Genomic DNA, 12,265 nt, shown 5'->3' with positions numbered 1-12,265 from the left:
ATAATGTATAATGACAATTTATATATAATGTTTATTGCAGCATTTAATAATAATACACAGTGACATAATGAGGAATTTCCATGTTTTGAGTATTTATTATCTTTTAAATAGGATTTATTTAATTGAAATTTTGTATAGCTTAACTTTTGATAATAGCTGTGTTTAAACAACTATTAGCTAACTTGCAAAATTCCTGAAATTTTAAGTTATCTCGGGGGCTGTTACCAGCTAGCACAACACAGAGTCCTTATGAACTCTCAGGCTGGAAGATCTCCAATCACTGCAAAAAGTTACTTTGACATGCCCCTTTCTCCTTCTGTTCTTCCAGGTTCATGTAAACATGCGATGTCAAAGCTGGTCTTGAGCGCCACCATTTGCAATGCCTTGAGCGCACACTCACTCCACAGGCATCTGTTGAGTGCTTGGGATGCTCTCCATGGGCCACACTGGAGAGTCAACTCCAGGCTCACAGCCTCCTGGCAGAAATAGACCAAGGGCAGTGGGATAATTAGTGCGATCATTTTAAAATGTAATTGAAATATTCACTCACTCAGTAAATATTTATTCAACACCTGAAATGTCCTAGCTACTATTCTATTTTTATTTTTTTAAATTTTTGTTATTTTTAATCGAAGTATAGTTAATTTATAATGTTATGTTAGTTTCTGGTATACAGTATAGTGATTCAATTATATATATGTATATATATTATATATATTTGTTTTCATATTCTTTTTCATTATAGGCTATTACAACATACTGAATATAGTCCCCTGTGCTATATATTAGGACCTTTTTGTTTATTTATTTTATGTATATTAGTATCTGCAAATCCCAGACTCTTTAATTTATTCCTCTCCACCCCCTATCCCGCTGGTAACCATAAGTTTGTTTTCTATGTCTGTGCATCTGTTTCCTAGGTACTATTCTAGACTCTAACACTGGCGGATAAAACCAACCAACAGAGGTGTCTGTTATTTTGTAGCCTCAATGTTTGCAAAATGCTATGGCCACAAAGATTTTGTCTGGAGAAGCAGGGATGGCCTCATGGGACCTAGATATTGGAGAAGGATACGTAGGCAACTGCCAAACACAGAAAGGGGAAGAGTGCTTCAAAAGCCCAGGGTGTAACCCACACAGAGAGGGTTGAAAGGTTGGCTTGAGTTTGTTGTAGAAAAAGATGATAAGAAGGTAGGGTGGGGCCAGACTGAGAAGATACTGTATAGAATCTCATCCGTCTATGGATACTTCCTAACTGTACTGCTGCACACTGTATCCCCGTGCTCCGCGTCATCCTGTATTACTCTGTTCTTTTGTTGAACTTGAGGCACACTGTTTTCCTCTCTCTGAAAGACTGCAGGCCCCCTGAGGATAGGGATTCTTGCACTTCTTTGTCATGACAGTACACGTATTGAGTAATGAATAAACGCAGGCTTCAAGTTTTCTTCCCATGTCCCTTTCATTCCTATCCTATTTACCCACAGAGACAGTTTGCCTCCATTTTCACTGGACTTTAATTAAATCTTGGCTCAAAGAATATGGGAGAAAAAAGGAAAGAGGAGTGGGTCTGGAGAGAGTGAAGTCCTGGTTGTTTTGTTTCATTAATACTCAGTGGATCAATATTCAGATGTCCAGATGGTTCTGCCCTGTCTGTGGGTTTCAGGAAACCCTTGAGTACTTAACTTACAAGCATGACTTCCTGAAGTGGGGAGAGTGTGGGTAGAGTGTGTGCTTAGCATGCATGGGGTCCAGGGTTCAATACCCAGTACCTCCATGGAAAAAAAAAAAAAAAAACATAAATAAGTAAAAACACATTTAAAAAAAAAAAAAGAAGTATGACTTCTGCCAAATGAAGCCACCTTCAGTGACCGAGGGTTGGTTACAAAAGCAATAATTCTTACTTTCTTGCTCTTTTTCGATCCTGACATTTATGTTTCTGGGAGTTTTATGAAATTCCAAGAAGTAAGGCAACACTATGACTATTTCAGGTGGGAGCCCCCCTCTCCTACACTGGTCTGGGACTTCCTCATTTTGGAGTACGGAGAAAAGAAGTGGATCATACTTGATTTTCTTTCCTCATTTTATTATGTCTAGGCTTTTATCCAAAAAAAAGAAGAAAAAAACCATGGAAAAGGAGCTACAATTTAGTTTTTTGTGTTTTGTTTTTTTCCTGAAGGAAATGGGGGACCTGTGTTACATATAGTTGGGAAAAGTTTGAAATGACTGGTTGTGTCTGTGTAAATACAAATGTGTATATGTGTTTGAGAGAGAATTTCCAGGAAAAATGAAAATAAAATCAATGAAATCCATTTTGGAATAAAATGTGGAATCAACACAGAAATTAATTTTGACCTTTAAAGTCATCTTCTTGGTTGTCATCTACTTATTTCAGTAATTCCACTGTGATCCAAAGTGTACTTTTAAGCTTACAACATCCCTCACACCTACTCCAAGCCAGTGTACCTGCCACATTATGTATATCCATACCTTTGAACACCTGGACTCTTAATTTGATAATCCACTATGTCTTCTCTCTACACTGGACTCTGAATGGGGTTATTTCTAAATCTGAAAATCCGTTTTCAAAGTATGAACATTTGCCTTCGCTGGGAATATTTAAAGAATGTGTTGCAGGGGTTTGGGTGGCTCTAGGGCTGTTTGTGTTTGTGTGTGTCTGTGGGTATTTTTAGCATTTGTGCATCTACACCAGTGTGCAATGTTCATTCTCCGGACAGTGACTATGGCTATGAGAGACATGGAGAGAGCCAGTGTGTCCCAGCTTTCTGGTACAATCCCGCATCCCCATCAAAGGACTGCAGCCTTGGTCAAAGCTACCTTAACAGCACTGGGTAAGTTAAACACCTGAAGGAACTCTACTGACTGTTTCCCTATTTCCCTAAGTTGGGATCAAAGGAGCATTGCTTTCGAAGCAAGATGGAGGAGAGACAGAGTTAGTTTACAGTGGGTGGCTTCTGAGAACAACTGAGAGGGTCTTACCTGAGACTAGCTCTTTTGGACCATCAGAAGAGATTCTGATTACTCAGATTTCAGTACATTTTGTCATTTGCCTTCAATAGACCATAGCTATTGGTTTGGTCAGGTCTTCTTTTCTGGAAAGAGATGCCACCTTGTTATTTCAGGCCTCAATGAAATAGATGAACACAAGTGGTGTGCAAATACTACCGTGTCCTCTAGACAGATGAACTGACGCTCTCATAGACTGATGAGGACATTTTAAAATGAAAATTTAAGAGTCCCATCCTAGGAGCTCCTTATAAGAAGGTCAAGGCACACTTTCTGTAATTGTCAAATGATGTGTGTTTCTCTCTGCCTACTTATTACTTACTCAGATGCTTGAAAAAAATTTCCTTGGAGATTTGTCGTCCTCCCCTTTGCTTCACTGCTTCCATGAACAGATTTCAAAAATGGATTGGTGGTCTAAGACAGCAGTTTGCAAATCTTAATGTGCTATGAATCACCTGGGGATCTTGTTAAAATGCAGCTTCTGACTTAGGAGATCTAGATGGGCACTGAGTGATCTGGATGTCCTGGAATCCGTCTCAGCTATTCTGATGGATCTTCTAACACCTCACACAAGTTACTCACAATTTCACTTACTCACTCTTACCTTACCTGGTTGTAAATGAATGGTTAGGGTCGTATCTACCCAACTGACATCTACAGAGGAAAACAAAACAAAACAAAACATGATGGAAGAGATATATTGAGTAGTCTGAGATACTCTGAAAAACATAGATAGTTTTAGTCAAATATTTGGTCCTAGGGAGCTATTCCTTGGACCTGAGCTGGGGTTTAAACATTTTTGATGTCATTTTATTGTAGGTACCTGATTTAGGGATTTAAGCCATTCGAGCTACAGACATGTGGAAACTTAAAGACACGTGGTGTCAGAGAACGAAGTGCTATGAAGTTTGAGGAAGAGAAACATAACGGAGACAAGTAATCAGCTAGACGACCAAATTCCTAGCCAGAGCATACCTTGGACACAATTGAAAGAGAATTGCATTAGGACTTACATATGATCATGTGACATGTGTAGGTGGCCCCAATATTAAGCAAGTTAGGGGTACCAAAACACCAAATAAATCAGGGAGATGAAAAGGGAAAATTGTTAATTTTTCAAAGGCTCCACTACCAATGTCTACATATATCTCTAGGCAGCTTAAATCTTGCTTCATGTTATAAAGTGTCAACCAGTTGGCCACTTGAGGTTGAAGAGGAAGAGTAGATGATACCAAGTTTGCATTAGGATATGGTACCCACCAATATATTTATCATAAGTAAAACTAACTAGCTTCTAAACGACTAAAGGTTGGCAGGAAAGTATAGATGATAAAAGTTTGATTATGAGGACCAGGGCTGACCAAAAGAACTCTAATAGGAGCTACATATGTAATGTAAAATTTTCTAATAGCCACACTGAAAAGATTTTGCAAAAAAAGGTGAAATTAATTTTGATAATGTATTTTATTTCACCCAGTATGTCCAAAATATTATCATTTCATCAAGCAACACTAACTACATTTCAAATGCTCAGTAGCCTCGGTGGAAAGTGGCTACTGTATTGGACAGCACAGCTGTTATGAACTCAGCTAGCAATTAGGAGTAATATGGATGCACAAGAAGATGCGCTGTAATTCTATCCAAGGCAATAACTACCTACAGCATTTGCTTAATATCTTCCCGAGATCTCTGGATGGAGATATAGGACCGATAATTCAGTGGTATTGGGGGTGGGGTGGAGGGGAAATATCAGGTATAGTGGAGGATGGATATCACTCATAAAGAATTTGGTTTCATCTACTTTCAAGGCCACCAGAAGAAGGCAACATGGATGGATTGGTTAATTACTCCTGACACACAGGGTGAAAGAAGAGTGATGTGATGGTGGTGGTGGTGGTGGTGGTGGTGGTGGTGCATTTATTTTATGTGGTTTTACCAGAATGTTGATTTTATGGAGCCTTACAGATAGCAGTATGCCTGGAAATAATGTCTGTCATGCAGGTCAGAGCTATGGGCAAGCTCTCAGCTTGGCTTCATCTGCTGGGGTCCAGGGTCAAGCATGATGACATGTCATCGCTGTGCACAAAGATGCCCTTATCCTAGAAGGTCACAGCGCTTGTCAGAGAGGTTTTCTCATGAAAACTTCTCAAAGCCAGTTTGACCACGGCAGGATTCAGTAGGCGTTTCAAACGTGTGCTTCTTACCTGGCATTTGTGCTGAGTGGGCAATGAAATATTAGCAAGGAGAGAAAATATGCTACAAAATAGCATAGGTGTCTTCAGAGTAAGGCATTAGGAGATGGGGTGATGTCCCGGGTAAGGGGACACAAGGAGGGATTTCCTGAGTAATCAGTTAGAAAAAGGCTGATCTTCTAGCTGCTTTCTGGCCTCAAGGAGGAGAGAGAAGTGTGTGCTTTTCTTGCTTCCACAGTCCAGTGGGTCCGCCTCCTCCTGGCCTGTGCGAGTCAGACATTGATTTCTCTTGGCTGGTTTAGACACTGATGCGATCCGTGGCTCAGCAGGTAGGATCAATAATAATGTTTAAGAGCTACTTTTCCCGAGATGGAGGGATAGTGGTTTCTCGGCACTTGTTTGGCTCCCTAAATGGCCGTCTTCTCTGGGACTCGGCTCTCCGGCGCAGCTGGCGCGGGACGTCTGGCTCACTCTTGCTTTCTTGCGCGCGCGCTACTGTGCGCGGCCACGCGCATGCGCGCACGCACAGCACAAACCGTACTGCTGATAATGGTCGATCCCCCTTAGGTACCGGCGGATTGTATCCAATAACTGCACGGACGGACTGAGGGAGAAGTACACAGCCAAGGCCCAGATGTGCCCCGGAAAAGCCCCTCACGGCCTCCACGTGGTGACGACCGATGGACGCCTGGTGGCAGAGCAGGGGCACAATGCGACTTTCATCATCCTTATGGAGGAGGTAGGAGCAGACACCCCCGGGTCTCGAAGTCAGAACTTACAAGCAGGCCGTTTCCCACTTCCAGATAGGGAAGAAAGGGAAGATCGTGTTCCCATAGGTCCTCCTTACAAAGTCAATGATGAGAAGCTAAGGCTTCTGGGAGAAGATGGACGGGGAGAAAGAGGGCTTGGGATGTTTAGAGACCCTCTCTCTTCCCTTCATCCCACAGTACAGACGCAGGCTGAAGTGGGGGCACTTGTCTCTCTCCGGGTAGGTACAGATCTGAACATATTCTTTGAGGTTCCCCTGTAGGCTATGCTTTGTTAATGAAATATTTATCACCATTAGACCATATACTGTGAACTTTGCCGGAAGAAGGGAATTCACGTTATTTACTATTGCTTTCAAGAGCCTTTTTTTTTTTTTAAACTCTTAATCCCACTGATTAGAAATGCCCACAAGGCTTTCGAAGGGTCTTGAATTTATGAGTGTGAAGGTGGAGAAAGATTTTCCCAATTCTTTAAATGTATTTTTACAAAGAATGTCACATAAGTTGCTTTCCATCAGCTACCTGCTCCATTAGGTCACCTGTTAGGTCTTCTGCAATCTGGGCAGTAAAATCAGACTGCGTTCATTTATGCCAGTATGGAAATAGCTCTGCTGTGTGCTTCTGGCTTCCTAGATGAGTTGTTTCATCTCTTTCCAAACCAGGGAAGTTTTCAGCTCTTGCTGAGCTTCTGGGGCAAGAAAGCTTGCCTGATTTACAAAGCCGTCTAAATTTAAATGCAAATTGCTGTATGCTCTTGAGATCTTGGAAAGAGACCAAAGCAGGCCAGGAGATTTTTCCCTAACTGTGAATACTTTAGAAACCTTTAAAGTCTGGCCCACACTGGACAGCACAGTGAAGGTCCCTTATCCTGGGTTGACAGATTCCTCAGCCTTCATCCACACTGGGTACTTGAATTAACCTTAATATTCAGAGGAGGTCATTATCACATTTCCCCTAGGGAGTTTCCAGGACCAGCACTATAAAAACCTTCCCTTGAATGAATGTGAAGAGCCATAATCTTATCCGTTTGACTTGCCCTCAGTTCATTTCCACTTTAATTTATATTCATAAACTCAAGGGTACTTGACATTGTGTTGGGGGCAAGGGAGCACCTATCAATATTTCACTCACATGTGGGTTTGCATGGAGGAAGAGACAGACAGTGAAACTGTGATGGATGCATGTTCACGGGGCAGAAGGACTGGCTCGTAATTCCAAAATGATGTATTTCTCCTTTAATTCTACCAACCATTTTTAATAAATAAGCAGAGAGATCTAATTCTTTTTCACCTGGGCTCTTTATCTTATGGTCATATTCATTGGAATTTATCCAAAATGTTGGCCCAATATAGTGGGGAGAAGGACAGGGTAGTGGGATTCAGTATCAGGGCTTAAGAAGCTAAGATCAGCTTGGGGTGGTGCAACGCACTCAAGTCAACCCCTGACATCACATCCTCAGGCAGCACCCAGGGGGCTCTTGGACTTCCAAGAGGCAGAAACATCTGTGGGCTGAGATAGAAAAGGCTTCAGGGAAGAGGAGGTTTGGGCAGGTGTAAGGAAAATCCAAGATCAACAGAGCACCAATATAATTTTGGCTGGTATGCAGTATTCATCTGTAGAATGGAAATAATCATCCTATCTCATAGAGTTATTTTGAAGGTGGTATTATATAATATGTGCCAAGTGATTAGCATAATGCTTGGAACATAATAATAAACACTAAAAATAGGAACAATTATAATTACAGCATGGTGGTTGAGAGTCTTGGTATTGACCTCAGACTGCCCGGGTTTAAAATTTGGCTCTTCCACGACTGGCTGCAAAACTTTGGTCTAATAACTTAGTTGATTGTTGTCCCCATTTCTAAAATGGAGACAGTAATACTTTCTACATTATAGAGTTGTGAGGGCATTAATTGCTTAGAACTGAAAAGAAACTTTATCTCTGTTAGCTGTTTCTATGATGATGATGATGATGACAGTGACCACCCAGGAGAAGAATAATTAAACCATGTGTATGAGGTGGCCAGGGAAGCCCTTGGCTTCTCCACTTCAGAGCTTCATGGAGGCACTATCTTATCCACAATTGCCAGTTTCAAGCAAATCATGCTGCCCTGAGCTTGGGCATCCAAGGGCAATAGGTCCATGGTACCTGCTCATTGTGCACAGTGAATATCAGATAGGAGTCTGATGATTGTGTTGAGGGTGTTTCGGCCCCCTGGAGGAGACTGCAGGTCCTCAGAGGGTGATGCTGAAGGCACAGGACCAGACATCAGATAGAGGCAGGTTGGACCATGTGAATGGGCCCAGGTCAACTGCTAGTCCCCCCTGCAGGGTGATCTCCAGAGGACAAACATTCAGCTTGACTTCGGGGATGGGATTGCAGTGTCCTACGCTAACTTCAGCCCCATCGAGGACGGCATCAAGCACGTGTACAAGAGTGCAGGGATCTTCCAGGTGACAGCCTATGCAGAGAACAGCCTGGGCTCGGACACAGCTGTCCTCTTCCTGCACGTGGTCTGTAAGTAGCATGAGCCATCCCCTCTCTAACTCTTCTCCCAGTTGACAACTCCATCTCTCCGAACTTCCTGGGATTCCAAGCTGGGCTGGATCTGGTGTGACTGCTACCCCAAATGGTGACCCCAATCAAAAAATTGAGAAGTGGGCTCATCTATGATTGAGTTTCATGATACTGAAGTAGGCTGATTATTTTGAAAATTTGGATAACATTATCTACTGGTCCCTCCTTTTCAGAACTCAGTTCTGATGTAAGTGTGCACTTGCAAACACACATTCCAATAAAAGTGCCCTCCCTTTGATTTGGAGACTCCTTAATAGAGAAAGAGGATACTTATCTCGTTCCCGGCCACAGGATGATTCTCAAGCTACTATGAATGAACGCGGCACAAATCAAAGTAAATTGTTATCTCCATTGGAAGAGCCAAGGAGGGATCGAAGAAACACATGCCGAGATTGTTTTAAATAGAGAACTAGAGCACACAAAATAACTTAATTCTTACATCCAAAGTTACTTCAACTTCATTCCAGTTATAAATCATTCTAAGAACTCTCCAAGATATTATTGTTGGCCTGGAATGTATTTCCTGGCCACTGGCACCATCCAGAACAGTGGCTGAAGTTCTAGAACAGTTGTTTATACTGGATGTGTTTTGTGTATTTGCTCTCCTGGAGCTTGACTCACATAAACTGAAACTTAAATAGGATTTTAAAATGTTGGGTCAAGGAAATGTTATTATGAGGCTGTTACTGGTTTATTTTACCTTTATATTGACATTTATGGGTCTAAGGACTTGTGTGGTTCTCATATATCCCACAGTATTTGGGATAACATGCTATATATGGTGCAAATTGTATGGTTTAGCAGAATCTAGTTGAAAACAAGGGACACCTTTCCTATTAACAACTCAGTAATGACATAAACTCTACTATATAAACCACCTACACTTAACAGATCCCTGGGAAACAGTAACCTAGCTAATCTCCTCGAATCCTGGTCACTGTAGTAGCATAAGGACCAGCAGTGGTGAGGGAAGTACATGAAAAAGACCTGGATTACTTATGTTGCATCCTTAAAGATGCCAGGCTTACACTGACCATGACATAAATTATTTCTTCTCTAGGTCTTCTGACTTCAGTTTTAAAATGGCTTAGTCCTAACTGGTACCTTGCTTCACAGGACTCTAGTCACAGTAACAGGAAACACAAATGACATACCTGATCATTCACTTATGTATTCAGGGACTGTTTGTTGAGGTCTGAATGTACACAAGGCATCCTGCTAGGGGAGGCAACGATGCAGAGATGGCCCTGCCCTTGCAGGGTTTATATTCTGGTGTGTTGCGGGGGGAGGTCCTGCTAGACATGGGCCATTGAGAGCCCAAGTGGTGATGACCACACTACACCCACTGTAGTAATTCTGTCCTGGAAGCACCAGGTCAGAAACCCAGGTAGGTGGTGGTCAAGGTGTTTCCGAGGCAGGTTTAGCACAAGGGAGCCCTGTGTTTGAATTCTGATCATATCCCTCTGTTAAATGTCTAACATTGATCAGACTTTTTAATCCTCACAGACCTCTGACCCCTCACCTTTAGTACTTAGACTATGGCGAGGCTGTGAGAATCAAACTGGATCACGTGTCTGTGTCTGGGGTCCCCCAGACACCTCCCCCCAGGTTTAGTGATTTGCTAGAAGGACTCATAAGGTCAGCATCTAGTCCCACCTCCCGACTGTGACTTATTATCGTGAAGAGAGACAAAGCAAGGTCAGCAAAGGGACAAGGCCTGTGGGACCGAGTCTGCAGGAAACCAGGTGCACACGCCCAAGAGTCACACAGAGCACGCAGCTTTCCTCCAGCAGTGAGCTGTAGCAACACGTGTGAAGGGCTACTTACAGAGGAGCTCGCTGGAGACTCAGTGCCCATGCTTTTTTGGGGGACGGGTCAAGTAGCCATCCTCTGCCTGGCTGATACCAAAATTCCAGACTCCTCGAGGAAAGCAGTTCTTCAGAATAAAACCATTTCATTGGCAAACATAGTCTAGGCAGAGTGAACCACTCTTCTCAGCCCACTGTTGATTGGAAATGCTCCCAGGGCCAAGTTCCCAAATGCCAGCAAAGGGCCAATCATACACACAGGTCTTCCTAAGGACGGCAATTTCAGAGCTCTGTTAATGTTTTTCTGTACGATGTGCAAAATGCCCCTTAGCACCCAGCTCGGCACGGGACGAATGTTACCTGTGTAGTCATTACTATGTAATTCCTGTCAACTTGCCACCTGGCACTTCTGCTGCATTTAAAAATGAAGACAAAGTTCAAACGGATTTACTTTCCTCTATTCCAACCCCCTGCCCAACCCATGTTCCTAATTCTGCCAAGAGTGGGCCTTGTCTGCCGGGCACAAATACCAGGGTGCCTCAGTGGCAAAAAACACAACAGCAAGGAGTAGGTTTATGCTGCGGGTTATGTGCGTGAAGGAGGAAATGTTCCTTGAAACTTTTATCGTGCTCGTAATTCCCTCCAAATCAATCATGGCTGCATTTACCAGACGGTTACTACAGTGGAAACTGCTCTTGGCTTCACCTTGGGCCATTAGCTAACAAAAGTAGCTGCTAGCTGCCTGTAATAACCAATCTCGCACAGATTATTAGATTTTTATCAAAAAGAGCCACCATGTGACAGTGAGGATCTTAGGAGTTTGCTGTGTCCTCTCCTGAATCTCTTCAGCTTTTTCTCCCGGATCTGTGGTTTGTCTGTAGGTTGAAGCCTGGAGCTTCTGGCTCAGGATTTTTTGCCCTAAAAAGCTGGTACATGTTTTCTTCAAGGAAATAGCGTCTCAAGATGATATTTACCCAAACATGCTGGTTGTCAGGAAGCTGCCATCGATGTGGCCGTACTTGCTGGGGTGCCAATTCGTGGAAGCCCCGTCCCTTTTGTGTGTGGCATGGATTTAGGGAGAAGGAGGTTTCCTTTTATACTTTGGGGCATCAAAGGACCCAACGGTGTGAGCCCTGGTTCAGCCAAGGCTAGTGAGCGACAGAAGACTGGGAAACCTGTCCTGGGCCACGAGTCATAGCGACATCATCACTGAACTGTGGAAAAGCCTGGGGTTCTCATGAGCTGGCCAGGGGAAGGGGCTTCACACATTTTGAGGGAGACAGAGAAGAACCGAAGCATTACTGCTCAGCCATAAAAGGAAATAAGCTAATGCCATTTGCAGCAACATGGATGGACCTGGAGATCGTGATTGTAAGTGAAGTAAGCCAGAAAGAGAAAGAAAAATACCATATGATACCACTCATATGTGGAATCTAAAAAAAAAAAAAAAAAAAGACAGAAATGAACTTATTAACAAAACAGAAACAGACTTCCATAGAAAATAAACTTATGGTTACCGGGGGAAGAGGGGTGGGAAGGGATAAATTGAGAGTTTGAGATTTGCAGATATTAACTACTACATATAAAATAGATAAACAACAAGTTTCTACTGTATAGCACAGGGAACTGTATTCAATATCTTATAGTAGCCTAGAATGAAAGAGAATATGAAAACGAATATATGTATGTATATGTATGACTGAACTATTATGCTCTACACCAGAAATTGACACAGCATTGCAAACTGACTAAACTTCAATAAAAAAAAAAAAAGGAAAGAGGTATTGACTTTGAGGGTAAAGGGAGAAGAATGAGAGACCTGAGGCTGGACGTTAAAGACTCTGAGATGTTAATATAAGACACAGGTTTCTTACCTTCCTCCCAGGACACAGCC

At 42.6% G+C, this 12,265-nt stretch overlaps 1 protein-coding gene across 1 annotated transcript in view; it reads left to right on the top strand.

Moving 5' to 3' along the window:
- The window catches only part of SORCS3 (sortilin related VPS10 domain containing receptor 3), a 565,499-nt gene that overhangs the window by 525,892 nt on the left and 27,342 nt on the right, over positions 1–12,265 (top strand). The window contains exons 17-19 of the mRNA XM_032490977.1: positions 2,736–2,849; positions 5,784–5,955; positions 8,317–8,503. Of these exons, the coding sequence (XP_032346868.1) occupies positions 2,736–2,849; positions 5,784–5,955; positions 8,317–8,503 (473 nt within the window). The remainder of the gene's footprint in view (positions 1–2,735; positions 2,850–5,783; positions 5,956–8,316; positions 8,504–12,265) is intronic.

This window comes from Camelus ferus, chromosome 11, assembly GCF_009834535.1.
Source record: "Camelus ferus isolate YT-003-E chromosome 11, BCGSAC_Cfer_1.0, whole genome shotgun sequence".
Taxonomy (NCBI): domain Eukaryota; kingdom Metazoa; phylum Chordata; class Mammalia; order Artiodactyla; family Camelidae; genus Camelus; species Camelus ferus.
This window is presented reverse-complemented; position numbering and strand designations above follow the sequence as displayed.